The 23,022-nt window shown below is 35.8% G+C and overlaps 1 protein-coding gene across 1 annotated transcript in view; it reads left to right on the plus strand.

Moving 5' to 3' along the window:
* The window catches only part of LOC136026364 (WD repeat-containing protein 36-like), a 62,180-nt gene that overhangs the window by 38,025 nt on the left and 1,133 nt on the right, over positions 1-23,022 (plus strand). The window contains exons 12-15 of the mRNA XM_065702896.1: positions 1,139-1,350; positions 10,850-11,001; positions 14,567-14,765; positions 15,740-15,927. Coding sequence (XP_065558968.1) covers positions 1,139-1,350; positions 10,850-11,001; positions 14,567-14,765; positions 15,740-15,927 — 751 coding nt within the window. The remainder of the gene's footprint in view (positions 1-1,138; positions 1,351-10,849; positions 11,002-14,566; positions 14,766-15,739; positions 15,928-23,022) is intronic.

Below are 23,022 nucleotides of genomic sequence, written 5' to 3' on the forward strand. Positions count from 1 at the left end.
TGTCCATAATAAAAATAATGATAATAATTAAAAAAGTAAAATGGTACGAAATTATACCAATTTAAAGCTTTACTTCCATAAATTTAACGCAGGAAGAATTTTACCATAAAAATGGAAAGTGTTCCAGATTTGTGTGCCTTGTAGCGAGGTTTTGTCGAAATAAAGGTGAGTGAGGTATTACATGTCAGAATAATTAAATTCTCCCCTTAATAGCTCGTTCGAGCATTCCAAGATGACCTATCGGGCAATTGGAATTACTCATCTTTAGTGTTTTATGTAATATAAATGACGTCGGAGGTTAGTAGGATTACTAAAACGGTCTGGATTAGTTGTTCGATACTTACACCTGCTAAACCTGGAAATAACTGGATTACTGTGGATAAGCGATGTCATATTATTATCAAATAAAAAAAAAATTATGTTTTAGAAAATGGAAAAATATGTAAAATTATATGCAAAGAACCACGTAAGCCTTGATTACAATGGAGCACTCGTCGTTGATATTGGCAATATAGGCAATCGCCTTATTGCCTATAGCGTTTCAGTTGACAAGCTGCCCGATAAGTATGTTGTTATTTTTTACGGAGTGCACCTAGTTAACTTAATATTAAGCGGACAAATTGGATAAGGGATTGATCGAACACACTAGAGTCTCCTCTGACAAAAAATTAAATCAAGCAAGTAAAAAAAAAATTGGTTTTTGTCATATGAAAAATTGGTTTGGATGTTTATCTCTTGCTTGAATAAACAGCGAAAGTGCTTGGAGATGTGCTATTCAAATATGAAAAAAGATTTTGAAAACTAAACTTGGGATGACAAGGCTTTAATCCTTTTGCTATATGTATTTGACTTCCCTACGGCTGGGCACTACTTTGGACGACTCAAGTTATAACAACTAGACAGTAATAACGTCACTAGCGATGCAAAGGCCATAGCCTCTGAGCGAAAGCGAGCTTCCCAAGTCTGGTCTCAAAAACCTACCAAGGATTTTAGGATTTTTGCTAGTTATAAAACAAACTTGTAGGGTCTGAAGCTCCAGCTTTGGTCACACTAAGGTCTAAAAAATTGTCAGTCAGTGTCTTTTCCTTTCTTCCATCATCAGACCATAGAGTGGAGCTCATGATTCTGTTATTTTCAGTCTGATTGATCATTTTTTGGTTACGAAGCCTTTGACTTCTATAACATTTTCTCCAAGCGGAGATTTCTTAGCGACATCTCATAAGGAACATCTTGGAATTTATCTGTGGTCAAACAAAACCCTGTTTTCGCACGTGTCTCTCCGTCCTTTAGAATGCAATTATAAACCAACATTTGCAGCACTTCCTGGCTCACGCTCTGAGGAACAACTAAGTAAGTCCACCATTCATGTTTATAAACTCTTATGTGTTAGTTTCGTCAGCTATTGAATTACATCACATAATAAATTTATTGCCTTTTCTTGTAGTTCACAGTCAGCTTCATTTGTAATTTTAAAATAGTATATATATTGCAGTCCAGAAACTAAATTGTGTTCAGATCGGTATGCTGCCCAACGGGTTTCTTGTGTCTAACAAATAAATTGCTATTTATTCGAAGTAAACCCGGCAAATAAATTTATTGATAGGAAAAAAAAACGTTTTTAAGAACAGAGTGTTTTTACTTTAAAGAAAAATATTATTATAAAGAAAATAAGAATTCGGATCTGTCATAATGTATAATTAACGTTGTCTGAAACTACCCAAAAGTCTGCTCTTGTCCATAAATTTTGAAGTTTTTTTTCCATCCTTGGATTACCATGCGCCGCCCTAGTACGTCAAGCCATTCTTGCAATATATTAACATTACTGTTTATTGTAATTCCTTATACAATATATGGTGCACACAGGGGAAAACAAAGAATGATAAAGAGAAAAGAAAACAAACTTACTTAACAGCAGATAAATAGAAACTGCTCTTAAATAAATAATAATTAATTGCAAGTTTTTTGCAACATGATCTAAATTTAGCTGGAAGTCCATTCAATCGTTGGAACGTGTTCTCCAAGTTTAGGGACTGTTAAATGTCTGAGAATTTGAAAACGTTTTCAGGAAATAAATGAACAGCCTATATATGTTTTCTCTCTTTGTGTAAATAAGTGTAACTAAAAAAACCATCCAAGACTGTTAAGCAGATTTTAGCAGTTTATAGGCACACAAATGCGCAAAATTCTCCAATCTTCAGTTATATAGAAATACCATGGATGTCCGTAGTTTCTTTGTTAAAGTCCAATGACATCAAAATAAAACATTATATACCCCCTGGACCCATCTAAACCACAATTTTCTAAGGTTTCTTTTCTTTTTTTTTCAAAATCATTAAGTTTTGGGGCAGTATTAAAATTTTGTCAGCGTTGCCACGTAGAACTGTGAAAATTAATAATCGGAACGAATTACTGGAATTTGACAATGGTTTTCTTCAATAAGCATTCAAACAATCCTAACCCGACAAAACATTCAAAGGAAAGGTACACCTTCTTAAGCTGGTTGGTGCCATTTGTTTTTAGCTTTTTTGCTGATTTTACATGAGTATATATATATATATATATATATATATATATATATATATATATATATATATATATATATATATATATATATATATATATATATATATATATATATATATATATATATAGTGCCTGCTACTACCAAAGCTGCCTAACCAAAAATGGAGATTTCTTTCATTAAAAGTTCATTTCCCGATTTTTCTTAATTTTGTTGGATATATAGGCCTATGGTTGTACAAATTGGCTCTTAACCTATTCCAGTAGGAATGCTGGAACACTACTATTCCAGTAGTAGCCTCTTCTTTCTCTCGCCTGGTGCTTCAACAATCTACAAATCATAAACGACAACAGTTCAATATCATTATTTTATTTACTTTTATTTTCCACTACATTCTTGTCTAAAGCCGGAGGCACAATAAAACAAGCCGGAATAAATATAAAATAAGCGGAATAAATACAAATGAAGCGGATAATATAAGCTGAATAAATATAAAATAAAACGGAGGCACAACAAAGCAAAACAAGCAAATATTCCTATGAATTATAATGTTTTATAATTAATATATAATGTTTTATATATTATGTTTTATCTTATAATGTTTTATGGTTGATTGTGCATGGCTATGCTGTTTGACCTATGTGATTGTATGGATGTGTAGGGTTAAGGCCTCATTCAAGTACTGATCTATATTAATTACTAATGTAGGAAAACAGTCTTCCTTTTCTCCTTCTGTCTTTTTTTTTTTTTGTGCTGTTGCATTGGTGATTTCTTTTTTCATATATAATAATAGTATTGAGATTGCTTGTGCAGGATCTTCACTCTTGTTGATAAGAGACCATCACCAAGTGTAAAAACATGTTGTGACCGATATGGTCCCGGGACTGTACAAAGCCTCCATTCATGTGGAGGTTCCAGTGATTTTTCGCTGTCTTGCTCAAACTCTGCTTAAGCACTTCATGTAGACTTGAGAAGATATATTAATCCCTGGCGTTCAGTGGTGTGACTCGTAGCTATTCCTGAGTTTGTAATGATTGCCACTGGGAATGTTGTAGTGTTAGACAACAACTATTATATTGACATTCTGACTAATGAAATCGGACGTTTTTAATTAGATACCCCTGTAGAACCTGCTTATGGAGATAGTAGTAACTCATATGAATTTTACTTGCTGCTCAAAGAACAAATAGACAAGATCCTTGACAGAAATATGGTAGTCTTATTAGGAGATTTTAATGCCCATGCTGGTTGAAATAGAGATAGATGGTATCTTAAAATTAGGTATATAAAAAGAAATAGTAACGGTTACAGATTGCTACAATTTTGTAGGTATAACAATCTAATTATAACCAATACAGCATTTGGTTGTAAAAAGGCCCATAAGTAAAGATGGTACTAACATGATGGTAAGACGGCCAACCTTCTTGATTATGTTATTGTAAATAGAAGACTGGTAGGATTCCTACAAGATACCAGGGTACATAGGAATGCTGTTACTGGTATTGAACACCTTCTAGTGTCTATGGTTGATTTGAAGCTGAAATTTAGGAAGGGTAACTACTTTCCGGGAAGTTGCAACATTGGTAGACTCCAGGATGAGAAATTGACAGGAACTTTCCAGGAGCAGTTTAATATTAAACTAGAGAGTCTAATATTTAACAATCGAATAATTTTAAGAAAATAGTTTATGAAGTAGCAGATGGTTTTTATGGCACTTGGTATTTAGCAAGTGACATATAGCGACCGCAATTTCTGTCGGTCTGTCCCGGTTTTGCTAGTTTGGGCACTTCCGGATAAGTTAAGACGACAAAATTTGGCAGGCGTATCTGGAATCAGACCGTATTAAATTGGAAATAGTCGTATCCCCGAATCGACCATCTGGAGGTGGTGGGGGGACGGTTAATTCGGAAAAATTAGAAAAATTGAGGTATTTTTAACTCACGAACGGGTAATTGGATCTTAATGAAATATGATATTTAGAAGGATATCATGTCTTAGAGCTCTTATTTTAAATCCCAGGGGAAACCTGAAATCTTGGAAAACGCTTAGAAAGGAGAAATCGGGATGAAACTTGGTGGGAAAAAATAAGCACAAGTCCTAGATACGTAATTGACATAACCGGAGTGGATCCGCTCTCTTTGGGGGAGTTAGGGGAGAGTTAATTCTGAAAACTTAGACAAAATGAGGTATTTTTAACTTACGAAGGAATGATTGGATCTTAATGAAATGTGATATTTAGAAGGACCTCGTAACTCAAATCTCTTATTTCAAATCCCGTCCGGATCAAGTGTCATTGGGGGGAGTGGGGGGGGGGGGGACCGGAAATCTTAGAAAACGCTTAGAGTGGAGAGATCGGGACGAAACTTGATGGGAAGAATAAGCACAGATCCTAAATACGTGATTGACATTACTGGACCGGATTCGGTCTCTTTGGAGGGGTATGGAGGGATTTCCAGTGCTTTGGTGGGTTGTGTGCTTCTGGACGTGCTAGGACGATGAAATTTGGGTAGACGTGTCAGGGACCGGCACAAATTCACTTCAAAACAGTCGTTTCCCAGATTCGATCATCTGGGGGGGAAGGCTGGAGAGAGGGGAAATCGTGAAAATTGAGGCATGTTTATCTGACGAATGGGTGATCGGATCTTAACGAAACTTGATATGTAGAAAGATCTCATATCTCAGCTGCTCTTTTTTTTAAATTCAGATCGGATCGATAACTCTAAAATTGATATAAAATCGATAACTCTAGCATCGAGTCTAATTTTAGGTTCCGACCTTGTCACAAGTGCCATATGAGCTCTTGGCTCTTCCGACCTCGTCACAAGTGCCATATGAGCTCTTGGCTCATATTTAGGGAGGAAATTTAGAAATGTTGCCAGGAGTATTAGTGAGAAGGCTTTAAGCCTAGTGGAGAAGAGGAGGGTCGTGTACAAGAAGTATTTGAATAACAAAACGTATGAAAATAATAGGATTGTAAGTAAAAAAGAAAAACATTAAAATATGTATTGAAGAAGTATAATGTGGAGGTCATGGGTAAAATTGCTGAAGATCTAGAAGATAAAGCCAGACGGCGTAATAGTAAAATATTTATTGTTGGGTTAAAAAATTGAGAGGGAATAGTCAGCCTGGACTTGTCCCAGATAAAAATAGGAATAGGTCCACAATTAGTGATAAGAAATGAGATAAAGAAAGGTGAGTGGAACATTTTGAGAATGTGTTAAGCCGTGATAACGTTTTAGTGAATGATGTGAAAAGAATGAGAAAGTTTTTGACACTGTGGAAGTGAAGGAAGATTTATTTTGCGAGGAAGAAATACTGACAGTGATGAAAGGATTAAAAAACTCAGATGCTGATAGTGTGGTAAATGAGTATTTTTTCTATGCATGGTGGTTTTGAAATTAGAGATGAATTTTTGAAGATTATGAATACGATTTTGAAAAAGGGAAAGTACCTAACGATTATAGGAAAACCTTAATTAAATCCCTCTGTATCAAAGGTGATAGAGTGAGTGTGATAATTGTAGAGGCAGTTTCTATAGGTAGCTAATTACTTATTATTGTGATACTTTTTAGATTTAGAGATGCTGTAGAAAAACTTTTAATAGAAGAACAGTGTGGTTTTAGGAAGGGGGAGGATGTGTCAACCAAATTTTCACTCTTAGATTAATGATTAAGAAGTGTCCGAGTGATCAGACTCCTTTAATTCTTAGTTTTATAGATTATACACAAGCAATTGAGTCAGCTTACAGAATAACTATAGCGAAGGTTCTTTCTTTCCATGGTATACCAGATAAACACTTAAAGTTATTAGTGCTATGCATGAGAACAACATTTCTGTGGTTAATGTACGAAATGAGATTTTTTAGTAGCGCGTTTAGTATTGAACCTGGAATTAAGCAGTGTTGCATTCTAAACCCATGCATTAATTAAAAAAAAAACTTTCCACACAACAAGTTTTTCAAAGTAAAGTAAAGAGCTCCATTAAACCAAAAATGAGCAAAAATAAAGTCAAATAATCATCCAAGGGTAAAACTACCTCAAATAACCATCAATAAATAAACGAAACCCAGAACGAACAGAAGTTACAATAAATAACCGAATCAAACTCAAAACGAGCAAAAATTAATATGAATAGTGGCGAAAATCATGCCTTCTTGAGACCAGAACATAGTTCTGCACTTAACAAAATACATTTATTTACTGAAAACAAAAGACATTTTAAATGTTTTCTCTTTTTTGACTTAAGGAATAAATATCAGTGTATGTATCTTAAACTGACAATCCACGGTCATATGTTTTTTTTTTAGTAAAATAAAAATTATGTTTTGCCTTGAGAAGGCATGTGATTGTTTTTTCCAATCGAATGAGCCCCTTTCAAAGTTTCTACGACAACTCCTTCTATACGAAGTACCCTGGTCTTAAACCAAAAGAAGGGAGGGAAGTAGCTACCCTCTGATCACGTTGAATCTTAAAAAGGGAACTAGAGCTTCTGATTAACAGTCCAATCAGCCCCCTACAAAGTTTATGTGACCACCCTTTCTATAAAAAAACCTTGTATGCCCCCAGGGCATATTTTACAACCCTTGCCCTGAAGGCTATGGGGGAGCTGTCATCCTCGAAGAAATAATTTCCAGACCTTTCAACTACGCTGAACAAAATGGATATCTCAAAATTCTGATTGGACGTGTTTGGGGAAATGATGGCTGGGGAGGGAGATTGGTTGCCTCCCAACCCCTTTTGACTATTAAAAGGGGCACTAGCCCTTCCAATCTCCAATCAAATGAGTCCAGTTTTTACGATACCTTCTCTACGAAGTGCCGTTGTCTAAAATAAAAAAAAAAATAATACAATTTGCCCACATCGCCTTTGTCTAGGCTTCGCTATTGCGCTGCCTTTGACGCGGATCATTCTGATGGATTTTGTCCTGATAAGCACGACAAAAGCTATTGGAGAGCATGGGATCAAATGGGAAAGTAAAACTCTCCTAGACCTAGATTATACTGGTGGTTTGTATGTCATAGTTGAAAATGTTAGCAAAATGAATGATTTTTTGGAAGTTTTGAGAGCTCAGTGTGCAAGAATAGGCTTGAAAATTTATGTAAGAAGAATAAGTCACTTAGACGAGGTTAAAAGTAAAGCTGAAAAGGTGATGTTGGATAACAAGAAAATTGGTCAAAGGGATAGTTTCACTTACCTAGGCAGTATTATTAATAAAAAAGGTGGGTAAAGTGAATATATTAAAAGTAGAATAGCCAAGGTTAGGGCTGTTTTTTCACAGATGAAAAAAGATTGGAAGAATAAGAAGATGCGTCTGCGAACCAAGATTAGAATATTGGCAGCTGCTGTGATGACAGTAGTCAATCATGGTTCTGAAACGTGGGCGCTCCTAAAGCCGGAGGTGGGTTTATTAGAATTTTTTTCAGAGGTATTGTCAGTGCATCGTTTTAGGTACCCGTCTGACTTGGGTACCTGTCTAAGAGAAAGGTTGAGAATGCTAGAATAAGTTCTGCAGATCAAGGATGACAGCTTGACAAAAATCATCCTTTTTGGCGAGTCATCGAGGGCCAAACGAAAAGCAGGTCGTCTCCGAATTGGTTAGGTGAAAGTCGTAAGGCGAGATTCAAGGGAACTTGTTGGGAGGGTGTATAGAGAGAGGTTTTAAACAAATCGGGATGGAGGTGGAGCGTTTGCTGCTGTGTTGGCCTCAAGAGGCTTGGGCTGCAGTAAATTGTCAGTAGTAGTAATAGCAGAATGTCTTTATACCCAGTATAAGGATTTCTGTCAGTCTTTGCAAAAATAGGAAGTATTACCTGACAGAAAGTGCGGAATGTTCAGAAATAATGTTATCCAAATACACTGATAATGACGTTTTTTTTGGTCGAGGAAGTTTGAGTGAAATTCTACTGCAACGCTCGATGGTGATTAATTTTAAAAAAAACTTTTCCCACAAAACAAGCTTTTCAAGAAAGTAAAGAGCTCCATCAATGAGCAGAAATAAAGTCAAATAATTTTCCAAACGTGAAACCACCGCAAATCATAATCAATAAATAAACGAAACTCAACACGAACAGAAATTACAATAAATAGCCAAGTCAAACTCGAAACGATTAGAAATTAGCATAAGTAGGGCTAATAACCCCCATGCCTTCTAAAGATCAGAACATAATTTACGCTTTACTGAAAAAAAAAAGACAATTGACCGTGGATTGTCAGTTTAAATGACATATTCTCATATTTATTCCTCAAAGTTTTGATTATCTTTTATTTATGAAAGTAAAAAAAAATTAAAACATTTGAAACGGTAGTATTGAAAACATACACACAGTACCTTCTGGCTAGTTCAAAATCCCCGACCAATTACCCTTAAAGTCTAACGTATTAATATAAGTTGTTCTTCAGATATTGCTTACTCACGTTTTTGAAAGTCCACATGCTCATAGTTTGTTTCGATTAGTTCAACATTCGCCTAAATATTCTTTAAAAATTTCACCTTAATACCCTTAGCTTGCGCAGTAGCAATAGCTGTAGCAGCATTAGTAGCAGTATGCTTATAGCACCTTTGGCTTCTTCAACATCCCCTTCAATACATGCTGAAAGTTTTAGCTTAATACCATCAACCGTTCATGAAGCATTTCTTATGCGTCCGCTTGGGGGCATAGTGTATTCCAAATTAGTTCCATACAGTGTTTATATGTCGCAAATTTATCACCTTAATATCCTTAGTTTTAATTGTAGTAGTAGTATGAATAAAATTAATTGTAGTTGCCTAAGCTTTAGTGGCAGCAGTAGTAATAGAAGTAGTTAGTAATAATAATAACAGTAGTAGTATTATTAGTAGAACCAGTAGCAATGGGATGCAAATATTTTCTTTTAGTTAGTTAAACATCCCTCACAACAAGCCCTGTTAGTTTTTACTTCACACACCAAACTGTGCCTAAGATATTGCTGTTACACTCTTGACAACCTGCATACAGAGGGCGTGTTGTGAGTTCACCTTCCACTCTCAAAATTCCTTGAAAATTTCACCTTCATACCCATAGGCATAATTGTAATAGTAGTCACAGTAGTAGTATTGATATTACTAGTAATAACTTTTATAGTGGTAGTATTACTAGCAGCTGTAGTATTAACATATTGCCTTTTGGTCAGTAGAACAACCCTTCATCAAGTCCTGGAAGTCTTAACTTAATACAATTAGCCATAGCTATGACATTGCTGATATGCCCTTATGATAACCTGTATCTTCATATGCTTCATGAAATTTTCATCTCAATGCTCTCAACCTTACAAGTAGTTGCAATAGATATAGTAATAATAGTAGTAGTGTGGACATATTACCTTTTGGTGAGATGATCTTTCCCTTTAAGCATTCTCTGAAAGCTCCAACTTAATACCCAAATCAATTCTTAAGATACGCTATTGTGACAAGTGTGCATGCACATAGCGTCTTTTGATTTAGTTCAATTTTTCCCTCAATGTTGTAAATGCAGTAGTGCCGTAATAGTAGTGGTGATAGTAGTAGTTCCTATGTTAGTTATTCCTGTGTTACACCCTTTTGACAATCCGTACACACACAACTTGCTTTGATTTAGCTCAACACTCCCCTCAACGTTCGCTGAAAGGCTCACCCGAATGTCCTTCGTCTTCTTGGGAAGTAAAGTTCAAACATGTATACCTTTCTCAATAACATGTACTATGTGTAGACAATGACCGCATTGCCTAGCTTATAGCCCTTGTCCTGAGGGCTGTGGGGAGGTTCAAATACCCAAAGACATAATTATTGGAGCTTTCAACAATGCTGAATAAAGTTATCTTAAAATCTTGATCAGATATGTTTTGGTGAATGATAGGCTTTGGGAGGCAGATTGTCCTCCATTAACTTTTGACTCTTAAAAGGGTACTAAAACTCCCAACTTCCAATCAAATGAGCTCCATCCGATTCAAAGTTTATACGACCACCTGTTCAATAAAAACCTTAAATGTCCCGGGGCATAACTTACAACCCTTGCCCATGGGCTCTGGGGGATTGTGTCCACCCTAAAGACATTGTTATATGATTTTTGGACTATTGGTAACAAAATGGCTATCTCACAAGTTCAATTGAATGCGTTTTGGGAAAAGTGGCTGTCAGGGAAGGGGGGGGGGTGGCTAGTTGATTTCCATCATGTTTGCCTCCTAACAGGGAACTAGAACTATACATTTCCAGTCAAATGAGCCTCTTCTAAAGTCCAGTTCGGGATTTTAAAAGAAGAATTTGTTTATTATCTTATTTGTTATACTAACTGAGGAGGTACAAGTCCATTGCATTGTAGCTATTCATATATTTTAGAGGCAGAAGATAAAGATATTGAAGATGAGCTAGGCATGGATGTTGAAACTGACGAATACAAATCACCTGAACAACTCAAAGAAGATTTAATCACGCTTTCCAACTTGCCGACTTCTAGATGGAAGCATCTTCTGCACATAGACGCTATAAGGGTGAGGCTTTATTTTTCCGTGTTACATTTAAGTTGCAAATGGTATGACTATGTTTTCTCGTGTTATGTTAAAGTTGCACATATTGTAATATTTGATGATTAAGCTCACCAAGTAGAAATTCTTATGAAATTTAAAGTTGTACTCATAAATAAAAAGAATGAATGTATCAACTTCTCCAACTTGTGCAATCTATACCAAGTTATACTCTCGTGAAGGCTCGAGCGTGAATTAAACTTCGGCTCTGTAGTTCTCGAGATATCAAATTTGCTCTGAAAATTTAATGTGCATGGTAAAGAACTTCAATTTGAAACTGGTGCCTACTTCCTTGTTTGTTTGGATGGATCTTTCCACTTGAAAGCTGAAACTCGGTTCAAAGAAATGAAATCTTGGAAGAAATACGTTAGGTAACTCTCTATCAATATAGAGGTAACTCTCTATATAGAGGCATTAATATTGAGGTAACTTTCTTTATCAATAAACCGCTTTGATGTAATTAACTGACGCTGTAGGCTTTGGCTCTAGGACACAAATCATCGTTTTTAGCTACAGGCATACATTACACGCAATTTTCCAAAATGTAATTCATCAGTTTATCCAGAGATTCTAATTTTCTGTTGTAACAGCAGAGGTTAGATCTTTACCACTTTCTTATAATAAAGTGAAATCAAGGGCTTCGTGTTGTGTCACTCCACAGGCCGTTAGTAACTAAAAAGACTAACTTCTGCGATTATGGAAACCTCCAATGATTATGGTGACAAGTCGTTGGTCTTTATAAATATTTTGTGTGTGTGTCCAAATTGGCGGATTACATAAAAGGATTGAAAATCGGGCCTTTGTTGTTGTAGCATCTGTTTTGTTAGTGAATCATTAGCATCAATTTTGCTCGCTTTAGTGACTATGGCGACTAAATTTGGGCCGTAGTGGTATCCATTTTATTTCAAAATTGTGGATTATATATATATATATATATATATATATATATATATATATATATATATATATATATATATATATATATATATATATATATATATATATATATATATATATATATATATATATATATATATATATATATATATATATATATATATATATATATATATATATAAATGAAAATCTAACCGAAACAGCAGATTTCAATTCCTTTGAAAGGTTTGTTGTTGTTTGATCATACAAGTTCGCTCGACCTCCTCTCCCAAAAAATATAATTGCCAAAAAGAGAAAAATATTTGGAAAGGTGTGGGTGTACAGATTTAAATTGGAAATATATCTATGGATTTTTCCACTCCTCTCCCCAAATATTTTTTGAATCACAATTTGTAAAATTTGTTGTTAGCCAATAATTGAGTTTAATTGAATTTCAAATATCCTCTGTTCATTGTTGAATTTTACTACAATTAAGAAGACACTTTTGTTTCTTTTGTTTGTGACATGAAGCGTTTCCAGAAATTACCAACAAGTCTATGGTATCTACAAGTTCCGCTTAAGGTAGTAGTATTGTAATGTTGAATGTCAAGGAGGCACACTCGTGCCTCTATAAAGAGGCGACACACGACAATGTTAAGCTATCCGATAACTCCTTCCCTGTTTTCCAGAAACCACGCATAGCCACTTACAATTCATTTACTTTTTTTTCCTAGACGCCTACAGGTCACATCCGACATCGGATCTGGGTGTACGAAGACTCATTCGATGCGGAATTCTCCGAGTAAGTGCCCATGAAAGTTTCGTAGGAAAATTTTAACCCCCCGAAAGTTTCGACCCTCCAACCCCCCCCCCCCCCACCCCTTTTAACGTTGTCCGATCGGGCTGAAATTCACAAGTTAAGGTCCCCTATGGCCCAGGAGCTTATCCGCGAAATTTCAGCTTGATCCGATAACTCCTTCCCTGTTTTCCAGAAACCACCCATTAGCTATTTAATTAACGGATTTCTCTCCATAAGAGCCCATGTTAATTTGAAATTTTTAAAAGCTATTGAGAAGTTATATTTACACACATGCAAGTTATTAGCTCAGTTGGTAGAGCGTGAGACTTTTAATCCTCGGGTCAAGGGTTCAACTCCCTTACGGGCGGTTTTTTTCACAACATCAAAAAAATTTTGATAACACCTGGACAGCTTATCATTTGAGAGATAACAGAATATTAGCTTCTTATGAGCAAAAGAAACATTTCGGTCATTCTATCTATTTTTTTTTCTATTTTATACAATGATTTAAAAGCGGGAGGGGGTTCCTCTCCTAATTCCTGTACGAGGAGTACAGGAATTATTAAATTACATCCACCATGGATTGTAGAAAAACGTACAGAATTAATATGAAAAAAAATTAAACCTGTACAAAAGAGTCTTTAAAAGCGGGGGGTTTGCCTCTCCTAATAGTCTTCTTATAGTCCTAATTTTTTTCTATTTTATACAATGATTTAAAAGCGGGGGGGGCGGCAGCCACCCAAGTTCCTCTCCTAATTCCTGTGCGAGGAGTACAGGAATTATTAAATTACATCCACCATGGATTGTAGAAAAACGTACAGAAATAATATGAAAAAAACTTCGTTTTCTTAAAGAGTTAAAGAGGCTGCGTCCCAAAGTCGAACCTTAAAACGTACAGGAATTAGAAGAGGCAGTTGGGGGGCTGCCGCCCCCCAAACCCCCAGCTTTTAAAGACTCTTTTGTACAGGTTTTTTGTGTTTTTGCTAACCCCCCGCTCTTGGCTTCGGAAAAGCCCTCTTTTAATTAACAAAAAATTGAAATGAATGAATAATGGAATAACTTCGAAAAATGTTAAACACAAGAGGACAGGAGAACCATTGCGCCGAAACTAGTAAATACTAACAATGAAGTCCCCCCACAAAAAAAACCTGTACAAAAGAGTCTTTAAAAGCTGGGGGTTTGGGGGGCGGCAGCCCCCCAACTGCCTCTTCTAATTCCTGTACGTTTTAAGGTTCGACTTTGGGACACAGCCTCTTTATCTCTTTAAGAAAACGAAGTTTTTTTCATATTATTACTTAATAGCGCAGTTAAAAATGCGCACAGGTGTTTTTTTCGGGGATTGGGGGGAGGTGTAGTTTCTAATTTCAGACATATTCCTTGAAAAAGAGAGTGTTTTATTTTTAATTTTTGCATCAATATCTAAATTTTTTAGAATGTATTGTATTTTCTCCAAAGTTCCCAACAGGAGCTGTGATGTTCCGGAAGAATTTCGAAAAATATGTGCCTGTTCACATTTATTATAGACATTTAGTTCAAAAGAAAAGCATGATTGAAACTCTGAGAGACGAAAAAAAAACGCTATATGGTTTGGCTTGTAATTTGCAATAAATTCAGGTCTTTAACCTTCTGACAGTGCGAGACAAGAATGTAGATAGAGAAAATGTGGGAAAATATCTAAATTGTATAGCCTAAAAAGCAGATTTGAAACAAAATGAAACTTCCTAGAACAAGTAAGTGGTGCACAATTAAAATCAATCATGTCAGACTTGCAATGAGTATCTTTAGAGGGCATTTATTGTAGAAAGAAAGCAAACAAGACTTAGGTGTCTGTTGATTTAATTTATTTCTGATTTACAGAAGCTTCATAAGCCTAAGGTGTCAGCTAAACCTAAAGACGCACCATTCTTCCTTCCAACAACATCTGGGTTGAATCCAACATTCATTCTGCCCGAAAACAAAAAAGAGGACGAAGAGTCTCGGCTCCTGCAGCTTGGAGCTCTACAGTCAATGAATCCGCTGGCTAAACGGCTGCTCGAAGCAGCATCTGAGAATGATTGTGAGTGTCTATTTCTTTTTTTTTTATTAACATTTTAAATAGGTGAATATTGGCCGCCCAAAATATTGGTATAAAAATAAACTTGTACATGAAAAGGTTTATACATTATTTTAGATTTTTTAAGGTGAAGTTGTGGCATTGTGAATTTGTGGTGAAGTAGTGCCAATCAATTAATCAGGGTTTGGAAACTGCCTCGTGGAAGCTGATCTTTTTGACATCTCAATCTTTCCCATTGGCCTCATTCTGGGTCTATTCATGCCTGAAGACTCTGATTCTCAAAGATTTTACTTTGGTTATTTAAGAATTATGAAGTGAATGCCACATTTTCGTCAGTATTGCCACAAGGAACTATGAAAATAAGTAAGGAGGACTAATTACTTATTTGACAACGCTTTTTACTCATAAAAAAGTAAAAAATTAACAGTCTGAAATCAGTGGTGATTTCCAGATAACTTCACCGTCAGAGGAAATCTCTACCTTATGCTTTCTTATGGTTTTACCATATTTTTGTGATGATTATTCATCCGCGTTATTATTTTTCTTTTAATATAGCATCTCCTACTCCAAAAACTGCTTAGTTACGATTTGAGTTCTTTTTCATTAAAATATAATATCTGTTTTTTTTTTATAACTTTTTGTAAGTTTTCACGGAACTAATTCAAAAATCAGATTCTATTTTCACTATCCTTTGTACTTAAATCTTTGACACCAAAATAAGGTTCAATTAATGTTTTAATTCAATTTTTAGCAATACATTGGAATTTTTCTTTCAAAGCCCTTGATGATGCTGATGGGATTCGAGACAAATTTAGTTTTGATTTTTAAAAGGTTTTTGTAATCTCTCTTGATTTTCTGCATGTCAGACTAGCAGTAACTGGTTTATTTGTCTATTGTTTAAATTTATACTTTTTTATAGTCGTTTTTTAAGGATTCGTCATTAGTAAAGTCATTTCAAATGGCTTTTCTTTTTTCAGTATTGGACTGCATACAATTCTTAAAGACATTGGGTCCTTCTGCAATTGATTTGGAAATTCGTTCACTTGCTCCTGATCTGGGTGGTTCTGATGAGATTATGCTGAAATTTTTAAGTGGCATTGAGTTTGCCATGAAGAAACGAACAGATTTCGACGTAGTGCAAGCATATTTATCCCTCTTTCTCAAGGTGAGTTCATCTGCAATTCATCTGTTCTTGCTTTCGTATGGGTAATAATGTGAAATCTAAAGTGATAGAGATATTTGTTTTAATTGTCGCTGTCTTTGGCGACCGTGTTAGACATTCCCTTTGGCACCGTTGCCAGATTTTCTTGGATTACACTAGCCGAAATTATAAAAATCACTAGCTTGTAATATGGAAGAGAATCCAAATAACACTATATACCTTTGTCTCGCTCTTTCAGTCGAATTTTTCCTGATTTTTTTTTTTTTCTACAACTTCATTTCTGTCAGACATGGCCAACCATCTTCTACCATGTAAAAAATAATAAAAATAAGCTGAACTGAATGGTGCATGCACGAACACGGTTGAATCGACCTAGAACTATCAAAAAACTATTTATATAAACTTTGACATTCATAGGCAATAATACCGTACGAGGATACGTTCAATCCTACACACATACAGTCCCAAAAATACTAACCGTTATTAGTGACTATTTATCCAGTAAATACTAACGATTATTAAGTATCGTTTTGTTGCACATCGGATATTGAGTTGTATCATAATGAATCTTATGCTGGGGAGTAGGGGGCTACATAAAGTGCATTTTTATATCTAAGTTTTTAAAATTTCCACGAGGGATTATTTAGATAAATCTGGATAAGGAATTTCAACTTCTGGCCTTCCCTCATTTTTGAGGAATATATTTGGGCTAAGCATGCAATATGGGTGTTGAGAAGAGGTGGGACAACTCATATCTTATAGCAGCAACATTATAAAAAAGTAGAGAAAACAGCATTAGAGTTTAAGAGACCCTACCGGTGGTGTTGATCTCCGCTTCATGGCTGTTAAGCCAGGAAGTACAATGGGGGGGGGATAAACATCCTGTGCTTTCATACACCCTTCCTGTTTACCTTACCCAGATTCCTTACCGATGGTGCTGATCTCCATTTCATGGTCCTTAAGCCAGGAAGTGCAATGGGGGAGGCAGTTATCCTGTGCTTTCACGCACCCTTCTTGTTTACCTTACCCAGATTCCTCCAGGTACCCATTTACAGGGGTCGCCCGCAGTCACTAAAGCCTTAGAAATTTTTCATTAAAATTGTCGCTAAAGTCAATTTTTTTTTGTCGTTTCAAAATTCGATTTAGTTACTGCTTATTTCAGTGAGCTAGAAAGGTAATGCAGAAACATATTGTACAACAGGCTGTTACCTGTTGGAAATTAGTAATATAACGAGTAATTATTAATATTCATATGTGAAAAAAAAAAGTTCGAAAGCAACATCTTTAAATATTTACAGACTAATTTTCCATAAGTTGTGTGCATTTATTTTTTTTTATAAAAAAGTTTTTTATCGTGTCCTTAACGCCTATCAGTTGGACTGGTGGATCTGGGGGTGGGGTGACCGCTCTCCCTCCTGTTGGACCTTGCACCTTTCAAATCAATCACAACAACCCTTATAGTTAAGTCTCGACTTTTTTTGTTGTTGAAATGTCCAATTTGTCAAATCATAAGTCCAATTTGTTTTTCCTCCATTTTATTTAATCTATTCAATGAACTGGAATCGCTGTAAAAACCGTTGCCAAGTCAAGTTAATAAAATTAAGTGTGTCCTAAAATCATATGAATACAACTATAGGATAAAATTATATGGGTTCAAACTAGTTGCAAGTTTGTCTTCCCTCGCCCCAATTAAGCCAACCAGAGCTTCAAATCCTGGCTTAGAAGGAGGGCCTTTGCCCTCCTAGGCAAAGGTGAGAAAGTGAATAAGCTGAGAAAGTTTGCCTCTTCATGGCATAATAAAATGTTCACTTTTTTTAAGATTATTTGTTTTCTGAAATTTGCGTTGAAAAAGTGAATATAGTGCCCTTCGCGACATAAAACAAATAAAACATAAAACAAATAATGTTTTAAACTTTATATTGACCCCAAAATTCTTCATTCAGAAAATGGACGAAAGATACACTGCCTTTTCGAAAGTTTTTAATTTTTCGCCATCAACCCCTCCCCCCGCAATTTTACCCTCCAGGTCCGTCAGTGTTCATTTGTTTTGGAAAACTGGCTTTTAAGAAAGAATTTTATGGACGAAGAGAATTTGTTATAATGTAGAATAAATTGTATACTTATTTCAAAAGTGACTTTTGAGATGGGCGAGGGGCTGAAAACCTGGATTTCCAAGTCTTTAGCCATGGATAATTAGTTGTACTATTTTTGAATTGGACCCTTTTTGAGGGATTTCAGGCTCTTTTCGAAAATCCTGAAAGCTTTTTTTCGTAATTCCTAAACACTAGTTCTGTTGTATGTGGCTAACAGTTACCACTCTTGAATCGTATTTTATTCTGAATTCCTTTCGGATTTTACTCAAGATCAAATAAAAAAAAAACAGGTTTTTTTTTAACTGCAAGTGAGGAGCGACATTAAAACTTAAAACGAACAGAAATTGTTCCGTATATGAAAGGGCTTGTCCCTTTCTCAAGGCCTCGCTCTTTAAGCTAAAGTTTGACTCTTATCACAACTCTACTTTTAAACAATAAAAAACTTTAGCGTAAAGAGCGAGGCGTTGAGGAGGGGACAAGCCCTTTCATATAAGGAAGAATTTCTGTCGCTCCTTACTTGCAGTTGAAAAAACTTGTTTTTTTTTATTTAATTTCTGAACGTTTTGAATTAATGCATGTTTTGATTTTGGCTCGCCGCACATGAATAATTAAAACGAAATTTGCACATTAATTTTTTTTTTACTAAATAGCTTTCTCATACTTTTGACAGGACGATTTTTATAAGACAAAGTGGTGGGGGAGGAGGCCTAGTTACCCTCCAATTTTTGGTTACTAAAAAATGCAACTACATTTTTGTATGTTTTTTGCGAACATTTTTGTTAGTAATAAATATACGTAACTTACGTAATCAACTTCTATATTTGTGTAATTTTATTACCTACATGAGGGGATTCGCCCCCTCGTCAATACCTCGCTCTTTACATTATAGCTTGAATTTTGTCCCAATTCTTTTAGAAAGACCCCTGAATCACAAAGGCCGTAGAATGAACAGTTGAAATTTCTAAAAATACTTTAACGTAAAGAGCAAGGTATTGTGGAGGAGACGAATCCCCTTATATACGGAATATTTTCTGTTCGTTTTAAGTTTTAATGCTGCTCATTACTTCCAGTTGAAAAAAAATTATTTATTTTCTCATTGTTTTTTTTCAATAATGCTAGAAAATCCTGCGCCCTCTTCATGGAAATTCTCTTCCCTCATGATAAATTCCTCCATGGAAAGATCTTCCCACGTAACCTCCCCCCCTGGCCCATCCCCACCCCAATACAAAAAAGTCCCACAAAAACAATGGTCAAAGTCTGTAACTTGCAGCCCCTCCCCCTGGGACTGTGGGGGATGAAGTCGTCCCCAAAGACATAGTTATTAGGTTTTTACTAAGCTGCAGAATCGCTATCTCAAAATTTTGATCTGGTGACTTTGGGAAAAATGTGCGAGGGAGGGGGCCTAGCTGCCTTCCAATTTTTTGGTCATTTAAAAAGAGCACTAGAACTTTCAATTTCCGTTATGATGAGCCCTCTCGCGACATTCTAGGACCACTGGGTCGATACAATCACCCCTGGGGGAAAAAACATAAAAAAAAACAAGAAAACGCATCCGTGTCTTCTGGCAAAAATTACAAAATTCCACATTTTTATATTAGGATTTTACCCTCCACATCCCCAGTCAAACTGGAAGACTCTCCTGGAGGCAAAATATAAGAAAAAAAGTAGTGACTAGGACCTGTGCTGTCCTCGTACCTCTGTTCTGAATGCATCTGAATAGTCACGAAAAAAAATAGCGACTAGAACCTGTGCTCTCCTCGTACCTCTGTTCTGAATGCCTCTGAATAGTCACTTTTCTTGTGCATCTTGACTTAGAGCTGGGTCGCCTCTGGATGAGCTTACAGAGTTACACCAATGACCCCTGTCCCAAACTAAATAACGAGGACTCGAACCCTGTCCTCCTAACATAGTTCTTGTTGACATGTTGTAAAATAGTTATTGACATGATACATAAGTTTTTCGATATCGAAGCTATGTTTATCTCTACTACCTTCAGTGAAGATATAAGAGTTTGTTATTAAGTTACTTATCGACAGAAGTTTGTTCTGTTTATAAATTTATAGCAGTTGTTTCGAAATATTTATATTATGCCTTAATTTTAAAATGAGACATTAATATCATATATAATAATAACTCTATATGTGTTTATAAATGTAATTGTTATTATATTTTTTGAATATAGTTATGAATTCCAGTAAAACTTAAGTCCGTGGAGCCGATGAAAGCGGGAAGTAGATTATTTTCCATTTTTTTGAATGTATACAAGATTTTGTATTTGGCTTTGGTTAACATTACACACATGAATTTTCCATAAAACAATCTTAGTCCCAGTAAATGTCTCTTTTAAGTCTTCTTGAATAGAAATTCTCTGCTTGGCGAAAATGTGAGAGTTTTATCTATCCAAAAAAAAGAAAAAAAGAAGAAGAAGAAGCTGAAAAGGAAATTCTCCGCTGGGTTACGTGGACTTTTCTTAATTGGCTGTTACGCGGAACATTTCTTAATCTCCTCGTCTAAAAGTAACACAGAAGCACCACTGTGTCTTGGCTAATGCAAATTTTGTAATTTTTTATTTTGCTGGAGCGTTTGCATTAGGGAAAATTGCAAAATTGATTTTTAGGTTTCGCTTTGGCTACTCCCAAACCTTGCTAATATTTTTTGGCTGGCACGGAAAACGAAGATATTAAACTATAATTCTATTATGTTGCACTTTGCGATTTTTCGTTTTGACAGTTATGGCAAGGAACAGATCCTATAATTGCTTCTCCATCTATTCAAGCAAATCTTAAAGATATTACTACTTGGCCTGATACTTGGATGGTTAGCTTTTATGCTGTAAAAAAAGGAGTTGCCTACCCCTCGATCGGAGGACCTGTACCGTCATCCGATTTCATCTTGAAAAATAGAATCGTACAGAGAATTCATTCTTCAGGAATATATTTCTCAAGCGATCCTCCTTCAATTGCCATATTTGATCGATTTAATCTATCTGCATTAGAAAGACTGGAGTTGGCAATAGATGACCGATTGGTACTGATGTTCCCAAAACTCACTTGATACCTTTCCAAATGATCCAGTATAGAGTTAATGGGGTGGGATATAATGCTGCGAAATACCAACTGCTGCTTTTAAGGACATAGTTTGATATGGTGTCAATATATGTCTTTTTTACAAGGATATCCTATCAATTCCTTCTGAGAAGTTGCCTCTCTTTATGCCACCGCTTGGGCAGGCAATAAGACAAAAGCTTAGGAACACAGGTCGCTCTGACTTCCTACAAAGGAAAACGTGGAATTACCTTGCTGCATGTTTCCAACCTTCTTCTTTAAGGATCAATATGTTCACAGTCATGTCCTATTTCCTTCAAATGAAAATTGAACAGTTGCAGAAGTCTTTTTTTTAACTGGGTAAAAGACTAGCGGCATATCGGTCATTCATGACACCAATACGTCATGACATGTGTTTTAACACAAAAACTAGGTAATGTTATCTTAAATTCTCTATTTTGGGGATAGAGAGTTAGGCAAGTTTTTTCAAAGAAGTCAAAGGAAAAACAGGTAGATCTTGGAATACCAAAATAACATTTAACGCAACATTGAGCTAAATTTTTACAGTTGAATATGAATCAAACCAAATATCACCACCAACAATCAACATCATCCAACCATAAAAAATTCTTGCGTATATTTCATTTTGTTATCGTTTATTTTATTGGAAAATAATTGTTGGAGCAAAAATTTGCTGTTTTTACTAGAGTTTACTTGACTACCTAGGAAATACACTAAATTTATTTACTTCGTTTATGCCATTATCGCAGCGCGATAGTGCTGCCAAGTAATGAGCGATGTGGGCACAGTGTTTTTTTTTCTTTTGTTTTTCTGAAGACCTTTTGAAAATTTGTCTTTGAAAAACCATGGCACTTCGTATCAAATGAATTGTCATAGAAACTTCGAAAAGGGCTCATTCAGTTGAAAGGGCTACTGCCCTTTTTAATAGTTATAAGTGATTGGAGGGCGACTAACCCCCTCCCACGTCCACCATTTCCCCAAACACATCCAGTCAAAATTTTGAGACAGTCATTTTGTTCAACGTAATGGAAGGTCCAGAAATTATGTCTTTAAGGATGACCCCCCCCCCATATTCCTCAGGGCATGTGCTATAATTATGCCCAGGGAGCATATAAGGTACATATAAAAAGGTGATCGTAAATACTGCGGAATGGATTCATTTGATTGAAAATCAGATGTTCTAGTGCCATTTTTAAGATTCAGAATGATCAGAGGGTGGATACCCCCCCCACTCCTTGTATTTTTTCGAAATGCATCTGATAGAAATTTTGATATAGCCATTTGTTGTCGTTGAAACTTCAAAAAGAGCTCGTTCAATTCGAAATTGAAAGGGCCTGTGCCTTTTTTAATAGTCGAAAGTTATTGGAGGGCAACTAATTTCCCTCCCACTCCCACCATTTCCCTAAACACATCAAATAAAAATTTTGTGATAGCCATTTTGTTCAACTTAATTGAAAGGTCCGGAAATTGTGTCTTTCAGGATGACAATCCCCCCCCCCTCACAGCTCTCAGGGTAAGAGTTGTAAGTTATGCCATGGGGGCATATGAGGTATATATAGAAAGGGTGATCGTATAAACTTCGGAGGGAGCTCATTGGTTTCGTAATCAGAATGCCCTTTTTAAGATTCAGAGTAATTGGAAGGTGGATACCCTTCACCCTCCCGCACCTCGTATTTTCCTGAAATGCATCTGATAGAAATTTTGAGATGACCGTTTGTAGTCGTAGAAACTTCGAAAACAGCTCATTCGATTAAAAATTGAAAGGACCTTTTTAATATTCAAAAGTGATTGGAGGACAACTAACCCCCCTTCTAAGCCCACCATTTTCCCAAACACATCCAATCAAAGTTTTGAGATAGCCATTTTGTTCAACGTAATTGAAAGGGACCAGAAATTATATCTGAGGATGACACCCCCCCCCCACAGCCCTGAGGGCAAGG

Source organism: Artemia franciscana, chromosome 4, assembly GCF_032884065.1.
Source record: "Artemia franciscana chromosome 4, ASM3288406v1, whole genome shotgun sequence".
Taxonomy (NCBI): Eukaryota; Metazoa; Arthropoda; class Branchiopoda; order Anostraca; family Artemiidae; genus Artemia; species Artemia franciscana.